General features: G+C 43.8%; 1 protein-coding gene and 1 long non-coding RNA gene across 5 annotated transcripts in view; one reads left to right on the forward strand and one right to left on the reverse strand.

Annotated features, from left to right (window-relative positions):
- ERICH1 (glutamate rich 1) overlaps window positions 1-23,155 on the reverse strand; it is a 91,486-nt gene extending 68,331 nt beyond the window's left edge. The window contains exon 1 of one of the 2 annotated variants that reach the window (XM_085610806.1): window positions 22,820-23,155. In XM_085610806.1, coding sequence (XP_085466932.1) covers window positions 22,820-22,841 — 22 coding nt within the window. In that variant the 5' untranslated portion in view covers window positions 22,842-23,155. The remainder of the gene's footprint in view (window positions 1-22,819) is intronic. The other variant, XM_085610805.1, reaches the window with a different exon arrangement.
- Window positions 23,140-27,532, forward strand: part of LOC146817222 (uncharacterized) — a 135,378-nt gene continuing 130,985 nt past the window's right edge. For 2 of the 3 annotated variants that reach the window (XR_014962954.1, XR_014962953.1), the window contains exon 1: window positions 23,140-23,454. This is a non-coding gene — a long non-coding RNA (uncharacterized LOC146817222). Of the gene's footprint in view, window positions 23,455-24,877; window positions 25,045-27,532 lie in introns of all 3 variants that reach the window. The other variant, XR_014962955.1, reaches the window with a different exon arrangement.

Genomic DNA, 27,532 nt, shown 5'->3' on the forward strand with positions numbered 1-27,532 from the left:
GGATGGATGGATGGGTAAATGCGTGATGGATGGATGGATGGATGGGTGGATGGATGTGTATGTAAAAGTTTGACAGGATGCATGATGGATGGATGGATGGATGGAGACAGAAACGTGGGGATGGGGCATGATCGATGGATTGGCGGATGGATGGATGGGTAAATGCATGGGTGGGTAAAAGTGTGGATGGATGCATGAAGGGTGGGTGGGTGTATGGATGTGTAAAAGTGTGACAGGATGCATGATGGGTGGATGGATGGGTGGGTTTATCCACTCATTTCTTCATTCAACCATGCAGACTAAAAATCAAACTTACCAGATGTCCCCTCATGCAGCCAATCAGTTACTCGTATATTAATACTATAGCAGCTGATGATGATGTGCTGCAATGACAGTTTGATGACAGATGCGGTGACATGACAACGCATGCTGCGATGATATGACAGATGTGGTGCAAGATGACAGAGGCGTGCGTGCAAGATGACAGACGCGTGCACAAGATTACGGGTGTGAACATTAGTTTGTAAGTAATGCGCTGAACTGTTTCTTAAAAGCAATGAAATGCATAACAGTTGGTTTCGGTAAAGCAAACCAGCATTTGGAATGCAGGCTCGGCTTTCAAACAGAGGATTATTCAAGTCACTAATAGACAAATTAAATCTTAGCATTGCGCACCACAAACCCACAATCAGTATGTTGCAGTATAAATAATGACACAATTACAGTAAAAATAATGTTTCGAAATTATATTATAGTAATAATGATGGACCATGCTTTCATTACTCATTCATTTGGTCACGGAGCCGCGGAAGATGCCATGGACAGCTCCGTTAAGGTGCCACATTTTGGATTTAGGATTTTGAAATCTTGCCATAATTATATGACATCCATAATGATTTACAGCTACGTGATTTGCGTCATTCATTAGGTCGTTGCGAGTCATGGAAGATGGCATGGATAGAGAGCAGGTGGAAGGCAGAGCTCCCTAAAAGGTAAGTGACTTTAACTTTCCTATATACTTTTTTAATTATGGCATGGACAGCTCCGTTAAGGTACCACAGTGACAGTTTTATTTTTACAGTTAGCGCTGACGCGCACGTTCATGCGGAAATGTCGTCATTCATGGGGTGGTCGCGAGACACAGAACATGTAAGGGACTGCTCCAGTAAGCGAACACACTTTTATATTACTTGTAAACATACTTTATTTCAAAAGTTTAATTTAGCGTGCAAGTAGAGTCCAGGGGATTACATAGTAAATGAAAGCTAATACTAATGATTGTTATGTAAGCCTTACTGATTAATGAAATTGTAATAACATATAGCGAATGTTTAATACAATTAAGGTATTCGATGCTGATTAAAAAATGCGCTGTAATGGTACGCGATGTTTTTGAATGCTTTGTCATGCCTTGTTTCATAAGGGAACGTACATTGACGTTGCAACTGCACGCGATGTGAAAACTTGCGAAGTAACAGTCTTTGCGATGTAAATTCAGCGTGGTTACAGCATGCGATGTAACGGTTGGCGATGTAGCATCATACATCCGTGTGAATCTGGTCAGATTCTATAGATGGAAGCCAAGCCCAGGACCAAAAACTCAGGTGTTCCCCTTGGAAAACCAGGCCGTTTTGTAATAGATAATTTTGATGGCTCCATGATAAGTTTTAAGCCCTTTCCTGTCAGGGACATTTAGCCCACCCACACAAGTGAGGTACTGGTTTTCTCAGAAGACTCGGGCAGGGGGGGTGGGGGGGAGGGAGGGGGGGGGGGGGGTTGGGAACGCCGAGTGCTAGGCAATACCATGCAGATTCCAGGACTTTTCCTCACAGAAACACAAGGAATTTTGGGGTTTTTTCGGCAAAGTTTGAGAATTGCACTGAATTCTGAGTAAAATAGCCTGGTGAGAGCCACGCAAGTCACGCCATCCTGAATTTCCTTAGGTGTCTAGTTTTTTTTAAATATACAGGTTTGCTAAGTATCCCTAGGTGCTGGCTGAGCGAGGGTCCAAAATCCACAGCTATGTACATCAACAAAAAAAGAGTCCGTTTTCAGTGGAAAAAAAGTGATGCATCTATGTTGCGTTTTGGGCTGTTTCCTGTCACAGGCACTAGGCCTACCCAACAAGTGCGGTACCGTTTTTAGAAGAAGACTTAGAGGAATTCTAGTTGAAAGGAAGTGTGTTCTCCCTGCAGATTCCAGAACTTTCAATAACAGAAATGTGAGGAAAATTTGTCTTTTTAGTGAAATTTTGCAGCTTGCACAGGATTCTGGGTAAAATAACCTGGTGAGAGCAACGCAAGTAAGCCCATCCTGATTTCCCCTAGGTGTCTACTTTTCAAAAATGTACAGGTTTGCTAGGTTTCTCTAGATGCTGGCTGAGCTAGGCCGCAATATCCCCAGCTAGGCATATTACAAACAAGCATTTACAATGCAATGGTCTCGGCAATATTCTAGGTAGAGCTATTGGTATTGCTCATTATTTTTTTATGATTTTTGTATCCCTAAATAAATGGCATTGTCATTTCTATTGGCATTAGTTTTTTTTTTTGCATATGTGATACCTATTGCATTAGCAGAGAGAGAGTGAGGTAGTGAGATAGAGAGTGAGGTAGTGAGAGAGAGTGAGGTAGATAGAGAGTGAGGTAGTGAAAGAGTGAGTTAGTGAGTGTTACAATGCAATGGTCTCGGCATTGTTAAAGTTAGAGCTATTGTCACTGCTCATGACATTTTTTTGTTTATGTTTTTATTTTTTAAACATTTAAAGAAACGCCATTGTTATTTATAATGTCAATAGCTTAATCTATCTCAAATGCGAGACCTATTGCATTTGCACCCACACACACAGCCACACACACAAAGCCACCCACAAACACAGAGCCACCCACACAGAGCCACCTACACAGAGCTATTCACATAGAGCCACCCACACACAAATAGAGCCACCCACACAGAGGCACCCACACACAGACAGAGCCACACACGCATAGAGCCACCTACAAAAAAAGCCACCCACACAGAGCAACACACACAGAGGCACACACATACACACACACACATAGAGCCTCCAACACACACACAGAGCCACACATACATACACAGAGCCGCATACACACACAGCCACACACATACAGAACCACACACACACATAGATATAGACACATACACATTGATCTTGGGAGCCAAAGCAGAAGTGGCACCGTTGTTTCTAGATCTTTGCATTTATCTCTAAAAATTAAGCATTTAAAAAATAAATGACTAATAAAAATTGACAGATTATCTGAAAGGTTTCTGAGGTGGCCATAGTGGGGGCGATTGGTCAGCGAACACTCCTGCCGTAGTCGTTACTCTCTGCCTCGCAAAAGAACGGAAAGTTAAGGAAGCTGTTGAAGTTTTCTCTAGGTTTGCCATGATGATTACTCATTGGTCTCAGGATTTTGTATGGTTAGGTCTGAAACATCAGGAAGCTGCCGAGACGTGTCCTGCACTCTGCCGGAGCAAATTCCATGTGGGAGACACAAACATTATCTGTTGTTCCGTCCCCTGGCCTCACATAACCCCACATTTCCTTTGATTTTCTCTCCTGACTGAAATATTACATTTATTCAAATTACAGGCGCTAGGGGCGGCAAGTAATTTAGAGCAGTTTTCCCGAACTGACTTTTTTCCCGCTCTGTCCCTAATTTCTCCCAGTGACGCCCCTCCCCCCGCCCCCACAGGAACCCTTATCCTGCAGACCAGGTCTCACTTCTGATTGCGTATTTTTGCTGTTTATTGTTCACGTGAAAAAAACTTATAAAGTTTAATTAATTTGGGCCATAAATCACTCCAGCAGAGCACAACGACAGGATCATAATGAAAAGCCTCATATTTTCCTTTCGCTTACATTTGTGTTTTGACAGCCTAACATCCCTGGTGCACACATCTGTGATTCGTGCGAAATACTTCTCTTGCACTGCTCTGAACCAGTTTTAGGCTGTTTCGTAAGGTCGCGACTGTGTAAATGTAAAATGTGCAGGCACTCGCTAAAGGTTAAAATATGCTGGGGGACATTTCTCTAACGGTATAAGCGGTGTTTGTAAATTTTGTAAATTGGAAACAGGCGCATCTGAAAGTGTTTTTTTCCCACCTGAATTCTGCCTCCCCTACAGGCGCTGCAAATGGAACAGTGTTACACAGTCACGCTACGTGTGCTAGAACACCGAACCTCAATTCATTAGTACTGAGGCTGTCCCCTTTTTGGAAAACTAAGAAGCATACTATCGACTGCCAGCAATTAGAATTCCTTCAGCTGCTGCACCTCACGTTCTGTTGTTCTCGAGCTCTACTGTTCGACATTTATCTTTCTGAGGGCGATAAATTAAGTATATTTAATCGGATAATGGTAATACCTGTTCTTTTACAGCACCGAGAAACGTCCAAAATTAAATCATGCAAACCGTTAAAAAAAAACAATAATAGCAATAATAATAAAATGAATTAGTCCAGTTGACCAAGTGCAAATGGTTACTACTTGATCCGTTTGCCGTCCCATCATTTTTTGGATCTCTGTGGAACCGCTGAGCTGAAAATTCCATTAGAATTCTTATTCTTTCTGAATTTTCGTGTGATGGTGAAATCAGGTTGGTATTTTTATTTAACCCGATAATTCGCCAAACTCTTGGGCCTTGAAAAACAATGTGGGTGGAGCGTCTAATTGGCCTTTGCACTGCAGCTGTATTGTCCTGCTGCCACGCGCGCCCCCTCGTGCCGCTGCAATCCGTGTAATGCGAGGGATTGCTCCGCTGTTCAGTTATGTGCAATCCGTGTAATGCGAGAGATAGCTCCTCTGTCCCATTATGTGCAATCCGTGTAATGAGAGGGATTGCTCCGCTGTCCCGTTATGTGCAATCCATGTAATGCGAGGGATTGCTCCGCTGTTCAGTTATGTGCAATCCGTGTAATGCGAGGGATAGCTCTGCTGCGCGAGTCTATGAACATCTCTGCACTCTCTCCTGTTAGGAGTAAAAACCGTGTTTTTTTAATTTTATTTTGCATCTTTTATATAGCGCGAACTTGACCCGAAGGTATTGGAGCGCTGTACATGAGCAGCGTATTTACATTACACATTCAGGCACCGGGAGATTAAGTGATTTGCCCAGAATCACAGGCTCGAACCCTGGTTTCCAGCACCAAAGTCGGCAGCGCAGCAGACGGACCACATCCTCTCCCCATTTCCACAGTTACCCTGGGGGTAATTGTACTGCTCGAGGCCTCCATCTAAGCCTGGGGTGGGCGCTTCTGTTCCTGCCGTCTGTCTGAGAGATAGCTCTGCTGTTGCATTTGGTGAGATCTGCTTGGGTAATGCCCCCTGTTGCTCGGGTACAGCGCAGTTCACTTTTGTGCAGGGTCACACGTTGTGTCACCTTCAGCACGCTGCCTTCCTGGTAACTTTAGATCCAGTTCTGCGCGGCGAGAAGGACACACGTAAATGTGCAAAGTGTGACCCACGTGCGGGTTGTGCAGTGAATCCGCGTCTCCGCTGCTTCCCGTGGGCATCGGGCCAGTCACCTGGTCTCACGTCCCGAGCCGTGGAGAGCGCCTAGAGGTGCGGTGCTATGCGAGGCGCTATACAAGACACAAGAAACACCCAGTGCATTAATAACAGTAATCCTAATATCTCATAATGTCACCTTGCCTCTACAGGCCCGACCCTACAGTTGCGATCAGAAAGGACAGATTTCCACTTAACGTGACTGGGAACCGCACCTTCGCTGGCAGCAGACAATGGAGCGCAAACCGAAATCTGAACCGGAATGTAGCTGAATTTATACAATGAGGCTTCTCCCCGCCCAAGGAAACATAATTTGGACGTCCTCGTGTCCAAACAAAAGACACCAGGGATTATTTAACGGCGACAAGAAGCGAGGCAGTGCTCCTACCTGAAGCTTCATCTTCCAGCACATATGCATCGGCGTGTCCTTGCTGGCACTCCCCCTCGTCGCATGGCTCCTGTAATCCAGGCTGGAGGTGGGCGCTGTGCGCGCACAGCTGCCGCCTGCCCTACATTCGCGTGCAGGCTGAGAGGAAGCGCCGCGGCTTGCCCGGGCTTGCTTAAGCCCCTCGCTGCGATCGGAGCCGCGCTCCAGCTCTTCCTCCAGCTGATTTCAGGCAAGGAAGAGGAGCGATGATTAATGGATGAGGGCTCCCACAATGTGCTTCACTTTGTCCTCTCAGCCCTCCCACCCACGCCCCGTGGAGACAGAGCCGGGAGACAGCGGCGATCAGCTGATGAGAGCAGGGTGGGTTTGATACAGACCGGCTTCTGTTATTTATTGGATGCCGACTCTTCCTTCAATCGTATAAAACTGCCCACACTCTCGCAGAAAATAAACACTACTTTCATGAATATATTCTGGGCCTCGAGTCATAAATACATTCCTAGTTGATTTTGTTTTTTTTTAAACGGTAGTGTTACCGCACTCATCTGGGGGCAGGCACATATTTAATCTTCATCCGGCTTTGAAGGGTACAAGACAGAACGGAAAAAAACACTGCCTTTCTCCGAGGTAGGCGAAGCAGAAATGCCTCGGAGAAACGCAGCCGCGGTTTCAGATTCGGGGGCGTGTTTCTTTTTCTCTCCTCTTGCCATTGGCTGGAGGAGAGAAAAACACGCCTAAAAAAGGGCGTGGCTAAAAAGTGGAAAGAACAGCAAGGAACACGGCCCCGAATCTGAAAAAGACGGAGCCTATTTGGAGGGACGGCTCTCTCCTCCAATGGCTGGCCTCCGTTTAGGAAGCCAGCCAATGGAGGAGAGGCAAAAAGAGAGGCGGGCTAAGGAGCCACTCTCAGAAACATTAAATCTCCGACTTCCGGTTCTGCCTTCGGCAGACCGGACGGTCCTCGACCTAAAAAGGGCTAGTTTTCAGTTGAATAATGAAATGTGTCCATGTTGCGTTTTGGGCCATTTCCTGTTGAGGGGTCTAGGCCTATCCATACAAGTGAGGTACCATTTTTATCGGGAAACCTACGAGAACACAGAATAGCAAAAAAAGTGTTATTACCAATTGTCTTTCTTTGCATTTGTGCCTTCCAAATGTAAGACAGTGCGTAAAAAGAAGTAATTTTTTAAAACTGCCTTCTAATTAACATGTTGTTATAGGTTCCCACAGATGTGCAAATAACCACTGCTCCTAAACTAAATTTCTTGATCCCATTTTGGAAATACATAGGTTTCCTTGATACCTACTTTTTACTCTATATTGTACCATATGAATTGCTCAATACCTGGTACACAATGAAAAACCACTGCAAAGTGGCAGTTCAATTAATGGCTCTGGGTACTTCGAGTTATTGGAAAACACACAAACCTTATATATCCCCTCAACCAGAGGGGTCTACAAGATGTAATGGTAAGTTGCTTTAGTAAATCAGGCATTGTGACAAAAAGTTACAAATGAAAACATGGTCATAAATGGACGTTTTTCCGACTCATTTTAGACATTTATTCTTTTTCCACACTTAGTTTTTTGGGTAAACCTTCAAGGATCTACACAACTGAACCCCTGCAGAATTCAGAATTCGGTCTGGTTTTCAGAAATGTATAGCTTTCTGGAACCCACCAAGGGTTTCACTTCCGTTTCCACCACAAACTGGAAAGAGGTTATTAGAACTGGGGGTCACTACTTGGCAGAGGTAGGTACCTTTGACCACATAGGGACCTTTGCTTCTAAGTCAGGGAAAGGGGATTACACTACTGGATAACCCCCGATCACCCCCTTGGTAGCTCTGCACGAGCAGACAGGCTTATCTCAGAGGCAGTGTGTTAAGCATTTGCGAACACATACAGTAATACAGTGAAAACACTGCAGATGGACACCACACAGGTTTTATAAAAATAAGTATTCTTTATATAGACTTAACACAAGACCACAAACGACAAAAATCCACAATACTGTACTCAAAATTGACTTAAAGATGGTAGATTTAGCTTAGTCCAAGTTGTTGGTAAATGTGACACAATTCTCACAAAAGTACCTAGATGCGCAACACAAAATAAACAAAAGGCTCGCAGCATTGGGGATGCGTCGTTTCCTTGCTTCAGGGGAGACGATGCTTCGTGCCTCAATGGTTGCGCAGAGTAGGGGATGCGTCTTGATCCTTACAGGAGAGGAGGTGATGCGTAGGTTCTCGTGCTGCAGCCCGGTTGCGATGCCGCTAGATGGCGCCTCGATGCGATGTGACAATCCAGTGCGATGCGATAAGATGGCGCCCTTGATGTGACGACGTTGAGACGATGCGACACGCCCTGGCAGCCTTGCGTCGACTCTGTACTTTGGAGCCGTGACAGGCCCTGCGACACGCTTCTCTGATGATGCGACGGCGACCCTCACGGTTGCGACACGCTTCTCCGGTGATGCGACAGGAGTCAGCTGCGACAAAGGCACGTTTCTGGGAGATGTGGCACGTTTCTCCGGCGATGCGAGGACTACAGCTGCGGCGGCGACACGCTTCTTCACGTTGCGTCGCGTTTCCAGCTCCCAGCGACACGCAGGCTTCTGCAGATAGAATTCCCAGAAAGGAAATTCAGAGGGGAGCTGGTGGTGAAGTCTGCTGTCCCTGAGACTTCAGCAGGAGGCAAGCACAAGTTCAAGCCCTTGGAGAAATATTCTGCAAGATGATGAAAGTTCTGTAAAAGTTCCTTCTCCTCTCCTTGGCAATGAAGACACCACTGCAGGCCAACCCAACAACAAAGCACACTGGCAGGGGGCAGTCCAACTCCTACAGCTTCCTTTGGTTCTTCTCCTTGGCAGAGGTTTCTTCTTGTTGTTCCAGAAGTGACCTAAAGTCTTGGGGTTTGGGTCCCCATATTTATACTTCTTTTCTCTTCGTTCTCTGAAGGCAGAGAGGCCTTTGCCTAGTCCAAACCAGTTCTGGTCAGACCTGGAGCACTTTGTTTACCTGACTCCTTCTTTCCTTTTAGAGTGCAGGGCAGAAACATCAGACACACCACAGGAGGTGGAGCCAGCATGGTGGAGGGAAGGCACAGCCCTATTCAGGTCCCAGGTGCAACTCCTCCCACCCATCTGCATGCCGATCTTCCTATTCAGCCCTGTGCTGACTCACCCTCTTCCTTGGAATCCCCAGCCCCTGTCACTCACAGAACCAGACACACAATACAAAACCTAGCAGAGGCAGGATTGGACCGTTAAGCAAGAAAATACCTACTTTCTAAAAGGCCTGAGACACTTTACAAGTTGCTTCTGTGGGTGGCACAATCAGTGCTGCAGGCTGACCAGCAGCATTTGATTTTCAAGCCCTAGGCACACATGGTGCACTGTACTAGGGTCTGACAAGTAAATCAAATAACCCAATCATGGAGTCACTAATCAATACATCAATTAAACATAGGGAGCACTTGCACTGTGCACTGAATAGCAGTGGCACAGTGCCCAAAGCATCTAAACCAGCATTTACGAGAGTTTTAGCTATTGGCATTGTAAATGACAATGCCCTTTATGTATGTGTTTTTAAAATGAATAAAAAGGCATTGTCATTTACAATGCCAATAGCTTAAACTCTCGCAAATGTGAGACCTATTGCATTGCAAAGGAGTTTGTGCTATAATTTTTTTTTTAAAAGCATTAGGACAGAGCGTGTCCTGCCTGCAACAGCAGGCAGGACAAAGCTATTTGAGAAAATAGTGCTGAGAGGCTGTAATTAAAACATACCGAGGAACAACACACGTAAGGGGGGTGTCGCCATGGGAGGTTACAATGAGGCAAGGTGGTACTAAGGAGGGACTACTAAGGAGGGACTACTAAGCCTATTGACCAATGAACAGCCACAGTGGACAATGACAAGCCAATGAAAAATATGGGTGGGGATTGAAATCCCTACCCGAATACAGCATGCCTTGCAGAGCAGAGCATTCGCTGCCCAGGCTCAACCTAAAAAAGACTGCTGTAAAAAGAATCCTTGTATTTATAGTGCTACAAGATCTCAGTCTGTCAGAAAGCACTGTGATTATGCAAGTCATTAATTTAAAATTATTTACAGTAGGCTGCAGCAAAATCATTGTTTAAGCTTAAAAAAAAAAAAAGTGCTTCTTCCATATTGGACTTTCTGCCAAAAGTTTTATAAGTGTCAGATTAAAAAGATGAAATACAGAACTAATCTGAGAACACCCTTACATTTCAAAAATAATAAATCTTTGTCACCATTAAGCATAGAGTGACTCTCTTGATTAATTCAAGTGAAAATATGATGGTTGTGACAGGCCATGAGGGGTGTACCTGTGGATTTGATTATTTTTTACTGACCTCAGACTCTACCAGTGTGTTCGACGATATAACTAGGCTATTACTGAAAGGTATTTGAGAATGCACTTCTCCATTTCAGACATAACCTGTGTATCTAAGGTTCTGCTTCAAGATATGATTACTATCGGGCATATGATCGCTGTACCCTGTTAAGTGACAGATGTGCCCTCAGCATGGTATTGCGGCAATCTGTTTATCATACAGAGGACCACTAAATGTACATTTTGTAATGGTATCTTCTTTGGCAGCGTTTTTATTATAGTAAAATTGCTCTACTTTTTTGACAGTGGCGTCTCTTCCTGTGATCTCAGCAATGATAATGTTAATGTAATATTATTTCACTTGTTGCTAAAGGTCAAGTGGCATGTCATCGGGATCAAAGGGCATGTTCAAAGGGCATGTATTGTCACTTCCGCGGTCCCTGGTATTTTATTAGAATTTACATCCATGCGTGTCTTGCATGTTTTGGATACCTTGCTGATCCGTTAACGTCAGTGCTGTTTCATTGAAAGAGCAAGTCTGAGGTTTGGCTTTGATCGCTGGGCTAAATATATTTGTAATTCTTGGTTGAGAGTCCGACATATACCCGGTGGTTTTAGCTGCAGTTTTTAAGTTCTTAATCATTTCGAATCTTTTTTTTTTCTTTGCCAAAAGGTCAAGATTCTCATTACTCGTTTGTTCCTTTTCCGTATTTTCTTCCTTTTCTGCCTCTTTTGCTTTTTTTCTTTCCAAAGCTCTTCTTTTTGACTTTTCCTTTTCTTTATGGAGTTTCTGTTCATACTCAAGGGCTCTATCTTTTCCTTCTTTTCCTTCTTTTTTACTGGCTCTTGTGTTGGCTTCTTTCATTTCATCGTTGCTTTCCATTGGCTTATAACCCCTGGTTTCGGGCCGTCTTTGCATTTCTTTTATTTTCGATGGTCCTTGCATATTGTTTGTCTCCTTAATATTTCCACCGCCGCCATCTGAGCTCTCTGCTCTCTCTTGATTATTTTGTTTCCGGTGTTTCTCTTGGTCTGCCAGGGCCTGGGTCTTAGTTTGGACATTTGTGTGAGTTTGAATCTGATTATAAGTTTGATTTTGAATAACATCTTCCAGAACAGGGATCTCTAAAGTTATCAAGGTGTCTTTACCGCTGCTAGCATTTGACTCTCCTGGTTCATCAGCCCCCTCGTGAGTATCGTTTTCTACATTTGATGAATCATTCCGACTTGCCATTGCTGATTTCGATTTGTTCCCGGCCATCCTTGCTGCTGATAAGCGGAGCGAGATCCGTGCTGCCTCTTCAGCCCTTTTATTTGTTTTCCTCACTTTCCTTGTTCTCGCCCTAGCCGTTATTATAATTATCTGACAGAGATATAATAATGGGTGAGAGCCGGGCGAGGAGCTAAATAAGTTTGCTGTATTTGAGGTATTTGAGGGATCTCGAGCGGTCAGAGTCTCAGACGAGGTCAAAATCTCTGATTTAACATTAACTGCTGTAGAGATAACCATTGGCAATGCTCTAGGGTTCTTAGCTAGGATTCTTAGCTCTAAAATCAGCGCCGGTGCCGGTGCTTGCTCCTACAACGCCTTTTGTAGCTTTTAGTGAACATACACCAGTACCAGCTTTACTTCTCCCAAATGCCTTAGCTATTTCCACTTTATTGTCGAATAAAAATCCACTCACGGTACCACTCGCAGTATCAGGAGAGTCTCACAAAGGTTGTAAAGCGTTGTTATTAAGCAAACATATATCTTCGTTACTTTTTTTCCCCTTTATTTGGTTATTGCCATACCTTGATTTCACTGCCTGTGATGAGGTGTATGGAACGATGTATGGAGCTTGATAAAGCCGATTATCACTCATCGATGCCGTCAGAGCCGGTGTCTATTTTAAGCACGTCTGGAGAGTTCGCGGATGACGTACGATGTAAGGAAAGGCCAGACCAGGCCAGGAGGAAACCAGAGGAGGACCAGGTCAGGGAGAGACCAAGAGTGAGAACGAGTGAACCGGGAAGAAAACCGGGAAGCAATGCGAAGCCAACCTGGACCTAGTAGGCAAATAGGTACCTTACATTCTTCGCTTTGCTGTCATGTTTTTACCCCCCCCCCCCCCCCCCGCTGATCTCGCTACTTATTTTTTTTTCCCTTTTTTTCCTTTTTTTTGTTTTTCCCGCCAGGCCGCTGTTTAGGGATTAGAGCTTCGTGCCTTGGCGATTTGCTTAACTGGGTTTTCGCAGGTGGGACCAGGTAGCCGGTTAGCAGAATAGCCGAGTACAATCAGTCTCAATCAACCACATTGCCCCGTTGTGTAAGGCAAAGTGGAGCAAAGTACATACGTAAAGCCGATACTTTTGGCTATTCCGGGCTGACAGCAAGCGGCTGCGAATGATAGATTGATTGATTGATGTTGGTGATGTTGGGGAGTTGGTGTTGGGGCAGACAACGATTAATGGAATTACGATGCTTATATTCTAATCCATATACCCTGTACCCTTACATCTGCACATCCCCACACATTTCCCGGACAGTTCTTGAGCCAGAGCCCTGTACTCACTTTTAGCTGATATAGACCGGCACTAGCACAGTGTAGTTTGTTCAGTTTCAAAACTCCGGTAGGCTCCACTAAAACAATCCGTAACAAATCTGCCGAGATCCGGACCCACGTCCTCTTGAAATCAGAGATCAGAGATCAGGTACAGGTACAGGGTAAGTAGTATCTTTTGATCTGTTCCTTTCCGCTTCCCGCTTTTCGCGATTCCGCCTTCCACATTCCACTCCTTCAGTCGAGGGGCTTTCCTCACTACCGCTGCTATAGCTGTTAATGCTATTCTGCTCCCATCACCTCCATCAGCACGGGGAGTGCTGGCCCCTTCTCTCTCTCCGTTCTCTCTCCGTTCCAAGATTCTGCTCGTTTATTCAGAGATGTTCAGAAATCCATAACTCTCCGCTTTAGATACACTCTTCAAGCCGTCTAGAATCCGAGTATTTCTATATGCTAAACAAGACAGAGGACGACAGCGTAAGGACTAAAAAAAACTGACATCAGGGCAGGAGCAAGCAGCAGCGACCTCTCACAGCGACGCCATCTTGCCTCCCATCTTCATTACTTTATCAACGCAAGACACGCAAAAGGAAACTATAGATGATAGAAACAAAGGCACAAACCATGCAATACATACTCAAGCCCATCTTGAGCGGGACGCTCTGAGAAAAGAATTAAGTCCAGGTCCCAACATGGATGCATACTCGATGAAAAAACTAACGATGGAAGGACCTGTCACAAGTGCAATCTCCGATGGATCCGAATCTGAGATTTACGAAACAGGAGTATCTATCTCAAGTGAATCGAGCGAGGAGAGCGATACGAGTGATGAGTCGAGATTAGAGGAACTAGCTGGAAAAAAATCCTCTACTACAGATATCGATAAAAGAGTCATTAACATACATGACATTACACCAATAAAAAAATTAGGGAAAAAAAAGAAATAGACACAAGAGATATCCAAAATTAAACTATGATGAAACTACAGATCCTGGCAGTAATACCGAACAAATCATAGGTAGATCTAAATCGACACGAAAAAGTCCCCACGGGAAAATAAATCCTGAATCCAAAAGACTTGAGAACTCTATAGACACACGGGAAGATCCCGAGAAGACGAAACAAAGGGAGCCCTTACTTAGCGAAGTTCTTACTTCAATAAAAACTTTTCATCATGATGTTAAAAAAGATAGCCAAAGGAACCATATCGCCATCAAAAAGCTGGAAGGTGCTATCAATAAAGTGGGCAGCGCATGTCTGGAGATTTCTGACAGAATGTGCTCAGTTGAAACCCGGGCAGAGAACCTGGAATCAGACGTGGGTAAACTACAAAAACAGATTAAAGAACATGAAGGATTAATGAAGGACCTAATGATAAAATCTGAAGATCAAGTAAATCGAGCTAGAAGGAATAATCTTCGATTTCTTGGGATACCGGAGGGCTCAGAGGGAAACGACCCGAGAGGCTTCATGTGTAATTTGTTAAAATCATCATTCCCGGAGCTCAACTCCTGGGAAATGGACAGAGAAGTTTGTAGAGCACATCGCTTCCCTCTATTTTTACCTAAACGCTCAGATAAACCATCGCAATATCCCAGGGCGCTCTTGGTTAATTTTGGAAGTTATCTATTGCGTGACATTTTATATGATCTGGCCAGACCCACGGCGACAAGAGAATATAAGGGCTTTAAGTTTTTCGCAAGGCCGGATTTCGCACATTCAACCGTGGAAAGACGATGGCGTTTGCGCCAACTTTTCACTCCTTTGGAAAAACTGGGAGCTACCGTCTTTCTGCAGAATCCGGCACGTCTAAAAGTAATCTACAAAGGCTCCACGAGAACTTTTATAAGTGAAATTGAGGCGGAGGCATACCTCAAGGATCTGCGAGAGAGAGCGAAGCAAAGTAATGATAAGTAAAGAGACAAGGAAGAGCACCATGGAATAGATACGACACAATTATCTGTCGATACAAACTTTTTATATAAATGATATGAACACGAAATAGATTTAATATGATCTAAATATTCGGCAATGAATATCGAAATAACAAGCTAATTGAATATGCTGATTATGTACTATTATTTACTATAGGGACGACAATTTATATACTGTTACAGAATCAGGCAGGGGGCAAGCTTAGGCGCACGGACCACACATCCATCTACAACTGGGTGAGTCAAAACCCAGGCTGCCTCATAGGTGGGGAAGGGGTGGGGGGTTAGGGGGTGGGACCTTGAGTGGGGGGGGGGGGGGGAGGGGAGGGAGCTAAAAATTAAAAAAAAAATGGTGGTCACAGTTGCAAATACGGTGTTAAGAATAGAAAAAGGGCTATTAAATTTAAAGATGTTAAGATTTCTCTCATCTTTTCGATAAGTAGACTTGGTTCGAAATTCAACTACAATATAATATGGCGAAAATAAAACTGTGTTCATGGAATGTGGCGGGGTTAAATAACAGGAAAAAAAGGGATGAAGTGTGGGGGTTAATAAGGTCCAACTCATTAGATATAATGTGTCTCCAGGAGACCCACATACCTTGGGCAGAGCGAGAAGTTCTAAAGGCTCCGGGGTTTAACCTATTAGTCTGTACTAGTCAAACAACAAGGACAAGGGGGGTCGCCATATTAGCAAGAACCTTTTTGGGGGAGGCTAAGCGTAAATTGGCTGATCCTCTTGGTAGATGGGCGATTGTTGAACTCAAAAGTGGAATGACAATATGCTCTATCTATGCTTCTAATTACGATGATCCTACAATGTTTAATGACCTCGAGATTGAACTTTCAAGCTGGCCTCAGGAGCTGATCTTTTGTGGAGACTTTAACATTTCTTTCCCTGGAAAAAATACACTACAGACACAAAATCAATTAATATATGCTGGTCATAAGCCAAGGGTATTTAATGCCGCCGTCCAACTAAAAGAGTTTAGGCTTGGTTGATTTATGGGATCTGAAGCATGGTTTTGACCCTGGATATACATACTTTTCTTATCCACATCAGAAATATGTCCGCATTGATTATATTTGGATATCAAAAACTCAGACGAGTACTGCACAAATTAGTAAATTACCAAAGATTATTTCGGATCATAATCCTCTAATACTCACCGTATATATAAATAACATGTATAGACCCCGCTCAAGTTGGTCTTTTGACAGGAAGCTACTGGTAAACAACGACTACGTAGTTTATATGAAAAATTGGGCGCAGAGATTTATTGACGATAATCGTTATAGCACATCCAGAGGCATGGTGTGGGACTGCTTCAAGGCTGCAATACGAGGGGAGACAATTAGTTATGTAGCCAGACAGAAGAAAGAGGAGGTAAGCCATAATGACTTACAGCTACGAAAATTAGCAGAAATAGAAGAGAAACATATTAAGTTTATTGCACAAGGTAGGGATGGTGGTCCAATTGTAAGGGAGATGGCGTTACTTAAAGCTGAGATTAATACCAAACTCACCCAAAGGCAGGCTGAGATATACCAATCACACCGAAATAAGATCTATGAAATGGGGGATAGGGTGGGCAAGCAGCTGGCACTTCGAACTCGCCAGAGCCAATCTATTAATTCTATCACGCGTATTGAACAAGAAGGCCAAGAATACACAACACCAGAATCGATTCTAGAAGTTTTTCAAAATTATTATGGTAAATTATATAAAAATGAGGATTCTTTAAATTTTTACACAATTAAGGAAATTTTATCTAGATGGGCAATCGAGCATGAAATTGGACCAGGTATAGATAATATCACGAGGCTTGAATTAGATCAAGATATAACCCAAATTGAATTGGAAATTGCCATAGCAGAACTCGCAACGGGAAAGGCAGCTGGGCCGGATAAAATACCCCTTGAGTTCTACAAAATTATGGGCAATAGTACAATGCCTCTATTACTCAACTTATTTATTGGGATTCAGGTATGTGGAATTCCACCTAGGTCTTGGCAAGAAACGAACATAGTAATCTTCCCAAAGAAAGATAAACCGGCTCACCTGCCCTCCTCGTATCGACCCATTTCCCTTATAAATTCAGACTCGAAACTTTATTCTAAGATACTGGCTAATCGGCTCAGGGGGGTCGTCGAACGCTTGGTCTCCCCGTGGCAACATGGCTTTATTCCGGACAAGGGTACCACGGATCATACACGACATGCTATTACATTGTTCGATGCTGCGAATGCTACGGGGGATCAGGTGTCGATGATCCTCCTAGATGCCGAAAAGGCCTTCGATAGGGTATCATGGGCATTTCTGTGGGCCGTATTAGAACACCAAACATCGGACCATGCTTCATGAAAGCTATTAAGGCAATATATGCTTCACCAAGGGCAAGGGTAGTGGTAATGGGGCAAGAATCAGGACTGTTTGAAATATCTCGAGGGACTAGGCAGGGCTGCCCATGCTCACCTATCCTTTTTGCCCTTTATATAAACCCTCTTATCCTGAAATTACTAAAATCAGAGGCTATCAATCCGGTAATATTGGGCCATCATCATACAAAAACATTAGCTTATGCTGACGATGTTGCAGTAATGACACCACAACCAACGGAGGCTATACTTGAAATAGAGCATATCACTCAAATATTTGGCAAGATATCTGGTTATTCCTTAAATAGGGATAAAACGATGGTTATCTGCACTAGCAATGTTAACTTTGTTGATTCCAGAAGGGTCGACTCTGCTGTCTATCTAGGAGTTCGAATAACCGCCAAAATAGATGAGATAGTTAATATCAATTACGAACCATTGCTGCAGAAAGTAAAGATAGACCTGAAAAGGATTGACGGACTACACTTATCGATCATAGGAAGGGGTAACTATCTTAAAATGAATATCTTACCCCGGATTCTTTATCTTTTTCGTGCGATCCCTCTTCTAGTTGATGATATAATCTTAAGGGGCTTCGAATCCCACATGGGTAAATTCATGTGGGGTTATGGGAAGATTAGGAGATCTTCCCGGAAGCTTTCCCTACCCATTATTAGAGGAGGGTTAGCGATTGCGGATTTGAGCTTATACTTATGGGCTGCACTTCTTCAACAGATGAAGCCATTATTCGAGGCTAGACCGACTGGAAAGGAAGGAGTGACAAATTACATACCCCCAATATTTGAATTATCTATTGGAGAAAGGGCCAATGGCTTGCTAATAAAACAGATTGAACCGTCCTACTTCAAGAAAGTAAAATTTAAAGTTGTAACAAGCGCCTGGTCTTTATGGAGGAAAATTATGAGACACATGAAAATACCAAAATAGATATATTTCCTTATGGCATTCATCAATATTACCACCTCATATGTATGACGCTATCTCTAGACTCTGGGAAAATTTAGGAGTATTAACGATAGGAGATTTTCTACTCACCCCCCAAGGGCCTAGATTTCAACAACTGCAATCCAAATTTTCGATCCCAATAAATAGTGTATTCAAATTCATACAAATCAACACAATCTTAAATCTCAAAGCCGCTGATATATTTTTGGATACTATCGCTTTAATCGACGGTATGTTAAGATCCAAGTCAAGGATTGGCACTTTGTATGATATATTGATAGAAAACAGGCAAGATGATTTGGAATCCACCGAAGTAGGTTGGTCTCGGAAATTAAATAACCCTAATGTTGATATTGATTCATCTCTGACCCTATCGACCCAGGTGTTTATGTCATCTAATTTGAAAGCTCAACTTTATAAAACCATCTTTGATTTATATTTTACTCCGGCCAAACTTCACTCCTGGGGGAAAAGGCCTACATCAGACTGTCCAAGGTGTGGTAGAACAGCAGCTAATCTAATACATATGTTATATGAATGTGATAAACTAACAATGTTGCGTACAATGATTGCTGGATTCTGGCAGAAAGTGTTTGGGCACCCTGTAGCGGAATCTCCTACATTATATATTTTGGGTAAAGATATCACACTTAATCATACTAAGGCAGAAGAAATATCTCTTTTCCTGGGTACTTCAGTCTATAGAATAATAATTACCGCCCGGTGGAAAGATACCGAGCCTCCAAATTTTCAGATTTGGATCTCTAGGCTATTAGGGATGTATAACCAGGAAAAGGCGATCTTTGCCTGTAAAGGAACTAAATCGAAAGCACGTGGTATTGAAATTTGGAAACCAATTGAGTATTGGAAAAACGATAGTATAATTTGTATATAAATAAGCTTAAATTGGATGTAACTATTATTCATCTTTTCTAATCATGCCCTTTTCTTCTGTATATTAAGTCTTAATGAGCTTTCCTTAACATCATTACTATCCTATATATTTTAGGTATTGAATTTGTTTATGATTTAAGCGCAAAAACATGTATCTCATTGGTTACTTCATTATGTTTATGCAACTGTGATTTCCAAATAAAAGGAAAAAAAAAAAAAAAAGAATTTACATCCATGGGCATAAATGCATTGAACATTTTAGAGAATTACTGCAGCAAACAGGTCAATTAATAAAAAGACCGTAAAGTGAACACCGAGCCTTCCACATAAGGGTCATTTTAAAGGTAGGCATAAGGGTTTCAAGACCGGACGGAGAACCAACATGAACAGAGCAATAACAAGAGAAAACCAGGGTGCACACTCAGGACAAAGGACCTGAGCCATCCCCTAACATCCTTACCTGCAGCTCCATGAACAATGCCCACCTAGCCGTTGAGACCCCACCATAAACCAACCACACTGCGCCCGTTATTGAATCAAGCACCACATTAAAACACTCGAAACAACTCGCCAACAGCCCGCACGAAACGTGCTGCATAATTCGTGATGCGTAGTGAACACGGCGTCACATTTAACATTATGCCGCACACAAATGAATAAATCCAGCACCCTTGTTCCCCCCATGACGCCCGGCCAGTGTGCTCAAAAGGCTCACTCAAGACTACCCCCTACATGAACCACATTGCACCTTCTATTAAAGTCTGGCACCACATTGAAAACCTGCCAACAGTGTGCATGCACTCGCTGCACAACTTGGGACGTACAGTGAACACAGAGGCCAAATTTAACATTAATCAGTACACAAACGAATGGTGTGAGCACTCTTGTTCCTCCCATCATGCCCACCTGGCATGCTCACGAAAACCTGGAGGCCTCAACAGCGCCGCTAGGAGACAACGGGACAGAACATCCCAGCAGTGCGGGAGGGAAGGGGTTGTGAGGGGGATGCACAATTGACCAAAATAAAGGGAACCTTGCAAAAAGTTACAAAAAAACACATGAAAACAGTAGAGCGCGTCGTCCATTACGCATGTTAACAAAGGAATATCAGATACCCTACTTGCCTCCGATTCACAGTGTTCGTCACAAATAAAAAGACATTTGTAAGAAATGGTGTCTATTTATTGAATTTGTCCAGCTAAAACTGTGGCTTTTCAGAGAAAGTTGCATGACTTCCCAGCAGTCACGGACCTGCTCGCGAGAATGCCGTAACTGCAAAGGGCTGTCAGAACTCACTTGTGGGAATGCTTAAGCCACAGAGGCACTTAATGAATCGGACAGTTACCCCACCCCAATGTGCGCCTCCAAGAGGGGGGAGCGGAACCCAGGTGTACAAACATGGTCACCTTCTAAATTACAGGAAGAATGTTTCACGTTGTGGAGGTCTGTCTATGGCGGGGGGAGGGTGTCGGTCCCCTGCCCAAGAAGTGATTGCCGTTTTGGCTCCAACCCGTATGGTGAGAGGGTTGGGGGAGCAGCGTGTGTCATTTGATGGCGGTTCGAGGCTGGTCTTTATGCCTAAACCTTTCATCCTTCTGAGGTCGGTTGGGGTCCTTTGATCTACTTGGCAGATATGATGGTTTGGATGAGAACCGGACAGGATGTTATTGGAGGGGGTTGTGCGGAGTAAGCACGATCAAGTGGTTTTGGAGTATGGTGGGGAGGGTGTTATCAATGAGGGTCAGGTAAAGGGGGGATTGGGGTTGGGGCAGAGACAGAGGTGCGCGGGGGCAGGAGGGCACTGGTTTGGGCAGATAGAGAAGAGGCAGCGACATGCCTGGTTACAAGGTTTAATGGGGGGGGACGTCCAAAGGAAAGAATGTTACAGATAAGGAGAACGGGGTGGGAGCTGGCTGTGATACATGGGACGGTGCCTCACATCTGTTTGGTACAAGGGGGGGGGGGGTGAGGTTGTTTAGGTGGTAAATGCGGGGGTGGGGTTCTGTATGGGCCTCTTCTGTCTGCGACTAGGCAGACCACAGTTTATAATTAACACAAGCATTTGCAATGCAATAGTCTCGCATTTGAAAGAGTTTGAGGTATTGGCATTGTAAATGATAATGCCTTTTATGTGTTTTGAAAACCAAATAAAAGCCATTGTCATTTACAATGCCAATACTTCAAACTTTGGCAAATGCAAGACATTTGTGCCATTCGCACTTTAGCTGTATACATCGGAAGCTAAAGCGCAGATGCCGCAATTGCTTAAAAAGTAAAGAAATAGAAAAAAATGTCTATTTTGTTACTTTTTAAGCAATCGCTGCACCCGCACTTTAGCTTACTAAGTTTACAGCTTAGCGCAACATTTCTGATTAATTCCCAGGAGAGAGGGGGGTGTATGGTCGTTTTATGGGCACTCATGATGGAACCTTAAGTTCTAGCTTCTTTGCAACAACGTCAAGGAAAAATAAGTTTAAAATGATAATTTGCACCAACTTTGGACCGCGAGAGATGTATTCACGGCGCCTGGGAGACCAATAATAAACCGGCTTTCGTCAATTGTTTAAGGGAGGAGACGCGACGCCAGGGCCCCTCATTGGATGCCTGGAGCTGTGGGGGGGAGCACACTTGCAGTTCTCGGAGTCCTTGGCCGGGGGTGGGGAGGGAAGGGGGGGGGGGGGGGACAGCAGGATCTGAGAGCTGGGTTTCCAGAACACAGAGGTCAGAATCCTAGTTTGTGGCTCGATACACGGTCCATAGCCATAGAGGACTGGAAGGCACTCTGTGGGTGGGGGAGGAGGCTAAAAATGCGCACAGGGGCGGTGTGTTTTTCGCGCTGCCTGGAAGTGCAGGAAAAGGGAGGGGGGAGCAGTCATCGCTGCAGGGTCGTACTTGAGGAGGTGGAGCATGGGAGAGGTTAGCGAAGGCGGGCAGGGGTGCGTGCATTCTCCAGGAGCCCTCGGCCGCTAAAGTTTACCGAAAGAGAGCAGGGGCAGTAGCTACATGCTGTGGCAGGAGCACGTGAACAAAGGTCTAAGGGCAACAAGCCCGGGAGTTGAGTGCGGCCGTGAAAACAAAAGTAATAGCGATCGCGATGAAAGTGATCGTGATCGCTTGGACGGGAGCGCTGTGTGGCAAGCTTTAGGCCACAGGCAGCACTTTAAAAATCCCAACTACAAAATGTCTCTCCGAGCCAGCGCATGCGCTGGGCTCAGCGAGACCTAAAAAATGGAAGGGAGAGTCACGCCAATGGTACCAGGTCCAACAGAGGTTGAAAGCATAAAAAAAGTAGGAAAAATGGGCTATCTACAAGCAAAATGGCAAACTTGCGGTAAAAAAGAAAACTTTTTTAAATTAAAGTCTGCCTGTTCCTGAAAGCTGGGAAGATGGTGATTTTAGCACTGCACATTTCGTTGATGCCATTTGCACGACAAAAACAAAGACACTTTCTTCTACAGCACTTTTATAAACCATTTCCCCCCTAAAACAAAATGACCATATATTTTGACAAATTTCTCGATTCTTTCCAGTGAAACCCACAAACGCTGAGGAGCTTTAGAATGCCCAGGATGATGGAAAAAAGGATGCAAATCTAGGGTAGATAGCCTATCTAGAACAACAGTTATGGAGGTCTAAGCGCGAACTATCCCAAAAAGCCCCACCGCCCCCCAGAAAAACGCTTAGAACTTGGGGGCGAAAGTGCTAATGGGTTCTGGTAGAAATTGTGTTTTCTATTTCTAGCGGAAGAAAGGGGGGTTTGGGTTTACCGGCTTCGGGTGCCCATTATCTTTGATTTCCCTGGCATTTTAAAGTCACGCTTACCTTCTTGCCTTCTACTGGACATGCTCCTTCTTTGCTTGAAGAAACAAAGTTCACCCCGAATATTTAGTTACACAGCGAGACCGCTCTCTTACTATCCTGCTTCATTCGTCATAAGGCACACATAGTCAAATTCGCGTCCCAGTTCTCTTCTCTTCCTCTCCGCTGAGGCACCATACGTAGCATAATTAAATGCGCGAAAGAATCGAGCTGAGTCTACGAGCTGTTCTCGTTGTTCTACTTCAGTTTAGTACCACCTCCGCCAGATCTCTGCAGTTCTTAATCGTCCAAGAATGACCGCACCAACATGGCGTGTGAATTTGGTCTTCCTGATCTGTGCGCAGATGCAGTATGGGCACACTCGATGCGCGTGCGCAAACCAATGACAGCTTCTCGTTCGGCCGCTGAATGTGTTCTGCTGATCAAGAGAAAGCATCAGTAGCTGCAGCCGCGGCAGCGTTTGCAGCGCATGGGAACCACGATAGGAATACCAAGCCCGTTGGAACAGATGCAGTGATAGCCTTCTCACGCCCGTGTATAAAAGTGACGCTTAAAGGACTTGGTTTGAGCTTGGTGTGACGCTTTATTATGCTAACAGGGAGGTGATGGATGTATTAGAATTCCCAGCCTTAAAACAGGTAAGGGTTAATGCATTTTACTGATTGCTTGTCTCATAAGTCTATTTGAAAAAACTGTCTTTGGTCTGTTCTTGCTGGCATATGTTATTTTGTCTAGGATTGAACCTGTGCTACCTCTGCTGTATCTATAAGATCAGAGTGTTACGGGACTCAAAGGGTTTCAGTACTTGCACATGTGTGCATGTTGCTTTGCTTTGATATGCGTGAAACTATCAGCGAACGGCATGAAGTGGAGCAGGTATAGGGCTATTCGTCTGCGTTACCTGGGAGGTGAAGTCAGGGCTGCTACGATATTGTGACCTGCTAGGGTTCAGCACAGATGTGCAATTTAACGACTTTCACTTCCAGAAATCATTGTGGGGCACGTTATGCATAAAGTGCTTTGGTGCCGAAGGTGCTTAAACTGGGGGCACATTTTCGGTGCTCTCATAGGGATTATTATTCAGCAGGCATACGAGGAGGAGGTTAAGCCTGAACACCGAGTTGCTCGCGCTAATGGAGGACGAATAAATGCGAGATTCTCATCCAAAAACCTCGTTTAGGACCATTTCCTCCAGTACCTCACTCAAACCGGTGCATTTCACTGCCTCGTAGAATTGCAATCCTAGACCGCAGCTGTCCATTGATGCTATACAGCACTATGTTAAACTTGGCTGTTTCCTTGTCCTGCATTTTGGGAGACGTGTAATTCCACTCTGAAATCCATGCAGTATTTTCCCAGCATTGTCCTGCAGAAAACGCGTCTGCTTCTGTTTATAAAATGCTTAATGCTTATTCCAGAAAACTGTACACATGTAATATTCCTTTAAATACGTTTTAAAAGTTGGTTGTTACGTCCCATCCTTCAAGTATTGTGGTCAAGGGGGAGCTGTGACATTTATGGGTCAGTTTTAGTTTTATGCAGGTGCTCGTTCATTTCCCAATTAAAACGATGCATGCCTTCCGATTGTGCACATTAACAAACAGCATTAAGAATTGAGTGGCTTTGAAGTAAATAGAAAACGACGGGTAGCGAGATCTTTAAGGAAGTGCACCTGGAATGCATAAGGGAAAAATGGTAGTTCATGCACAGAAACTCTACGTGCAATCACACCGGAGTGTATGCAAGCAAAAGGCACCCCGTAGAAATATGAAGCATCCCTATTTTATTTGGAAATGTGTATGGCAAATATGGGTTGTTTGCTAAAAACGTGGCCACACCTTTGCTTTGGTTTTTTAAGGATCTGATCCAAGCTCTCTATGGGGAACCGTATATATCTGTAAATGTACACACTAGCATCATTCTCTTAATTGTATGCCATCTGTAACACAATGTATATTTGCTAAGCAGTTTGCGGGAGTGGAGGTTACCTGTGTGTCTTTAAATTGTTAATTATATGATGCACTTTAAGCAGATTACCATATTTTGGAATCACCTCTTTAGTATCAACTGTCATAATGCCTATGTGAAAAAGTGCTAAATCAGTGCCAGTTGAGGACACGGGAAGCCTGCTGCCAGATCTTTATCCAGCATGCTGATGCTGTCAGAGTGATGGGAGGTCCTAGTCTTCTTGTGAATGAATGCCTCACTCTGCTGCGGTGGTGCTGTCTGTGAGTAATCATCTTGTGTCTTTGCTTTCGTGGGTTGATTTATTAAAGGTTTTTGTGTGTGTCAACTTGTTAAATGCCTGCCATGCATTCTGGATACGTTTTGTGTTTTCCTGTTTTTGTCACACTGACTGTTCAAGGTTGAATATGTTCAAGTCCTTCTCTTATTCTTACAGCACAATCCTTTTCACTGTTTAACTGGTCGACTTAGAATATTCTTTCGAAATTGGAAAATACATCTTTACTGTACATGCTATTGGATTAACTATTTGTGGATTTATGTGTATTTAAACATATATTTTGGATTCACCAAAGGTTGGTGAACTGTTGTGAGGGTAAACTGTTTCTGCTACTGAAAACACACTCCTTTGTCTACTGTCACACAATGAGTGGCTTACACTCAGTGGAATGTAAACCACTGACTATAGCTTTCATTAGAGGGGTAATCGCAATATTCCACTGAGCCTTAGGTTGAGTGTCATCCTTTCCTCGGCTTGGACAACAAATAACACTGGCTAACAGATAAGACTGAATGCACTTATTAACTGCTGGCAGAGTATATTCTATTGTGGGAAATAGCATGTCTCATGGTGTCTGTATTATGTGTGAAATACAGCCTGGACATGCAGAGATTAGACTTTGCAAGTAAGTATCATTGTTATTAGGAGTGTGGTCTATTAACTGCTGCAAATGCGTCCTGGAGGTTGACAACCTTTCTCAGAGTACCCAAGAGAATGAATTTCCTTCCCAGAGTTATTCCATTCATGGCTGTGACGCAGGGAAAACATTTTAGTGGACCAAAGAAGAGTTTTCTTTGAGATGGTAACTTTAAAATAACTGTCGGAACTATTCATACGGCCTTGAAGCCTTTTTGTCCTTCATCTTGCTACAAATGGTCGCCACCATCTGCACCAAGCACATAACCCTGTTCCATAAAGAAGTACATCTAAAATTGATTTACCAACAGGTTCTCTATAAGTCAAAATACACTTGAAAAAACGAAGGATTAGAAGACTACATTGTAGGTTACCACGCTGAAGCCTCAGATGGGTAGATTCCCACCTGGCATTTCCTGTTTCTGTACTGATTCAGGAGTTTCTTCACCATCCCTTGCCCTGACCCCCTTCCTCCCCCTCCCCTTTTAATAAGGCAGACTTGAGAGAAGCACAGAAGTTTAAAGGCCAGTGGCCTGAGAGGGTTCTTCCTACAAGTTTGGAGAGCCAGCAGTGTATAATGCTGATTAAGCGAGGAAAGGGAAGCTGAGATGTAGTCTTCTGGGAGTAGGAGGCATGTGACTGATGGATAAAGGGCACCCAGCTGGGCTTGAAATGAGGAGAGCGGGAGAGAGCCAAGTCGCTCACGCGACCGAGCTCAGTAATTAACACTGACACCGAAAAAACATAACAACAATAACAAAAGAAAAGTGGTATTAGTCACTGCGGTTATGTTTTTAATTAGAAACAGTTGTATTTAGTTTCTAGGAAAACCGGGGCAGTGCTTTCATGTACATAAAGGCATTTTCGATGCAGGTTTGATTTTTCTAAAGATGTTTATTTCACATGCCCTGAAATGTATCTTGTTCAGATGTTACTTCATCGTCCGCAGTTTAAGCAAAAATGTTCGTACACTTGCAATCTTAAGATCTGACATGGTTTACACAGACTTGGTTTTAGTAGTCTTATAATGTATTTAATAATTTTCATGTCGTGCCTTGTTTTTTTGCCCTAGTGCGCACCACACACTTCTATGTTCTGAGTAAGTAGTTTCTTAAGGTACTTCAGTTGACTTGAAGAATAGGTTTTGGCACTGAAATGGCAACTAGAGAGTTAATCCTTCTCTGGGAAGAGAGCCCGGTCTTTATGACTTAGCAAGTTTGCCAATGATTCTCGTGTCTAAAATATCTTCAGATGCAGAGATCTAAATGCGAATATCCCCAAATAAATAATATTGTCTCTCACCTGCTCTGATGGCACAAACGGTGGGATGGCTGTGTGTTTGTGTTGGGGAGGCTGGGATGGGAGGGTAGAAGATTTGTGGAGGAAGAATAAACGCTTCTTGAGGTACTTCAATTTGTTTTTGGGCGTCTTCAAGCTTTTTAACCACCAAAACAAGTTGTTAAAAGAGACTCTTATTGAACGTGCATGCTGCTCTTTAATATAAAGTAAGTGCAATGATGATGGCCCAGATGCCTTTCTTCAGAGTATGTGAAGGCTAGTTTTATGAGCATAGCTGTATTGGTTTATGATGAGCTGTGCACGCGAGTTTCTTGTTTTTAATATCTTATCCTTGTTGAATGCCAGCGTATTTGGAGTCAAGGGCTCTATGGTGTAATGGTGAGCCTATTTGGAGGCAGTGGCAAGACCCTGGCTGTACAGCATATCCAACAAAATATCACAGCGCTATTAAATAACAAGCTAAGTATGGCATCACAGCCACAAAACCAAAAAACAAGCTATTAATACAACAAGCAACACAATCCTAGAATTCCTCG

Source organism: Triturus cristatus, chromosome 6 (genome assembly GCF_964204655.1).
Source record: "Triturus cristatus chromosome 6, aTriCri1.1, whole genome shotgun sequence".
In the NCBI taxonomy this organism is placed as follows: Eukaryota; Metazoa; Chordata; class Amphibia; order Caudata; family Salamandridae; genus Triturus; species Triturus cristatus.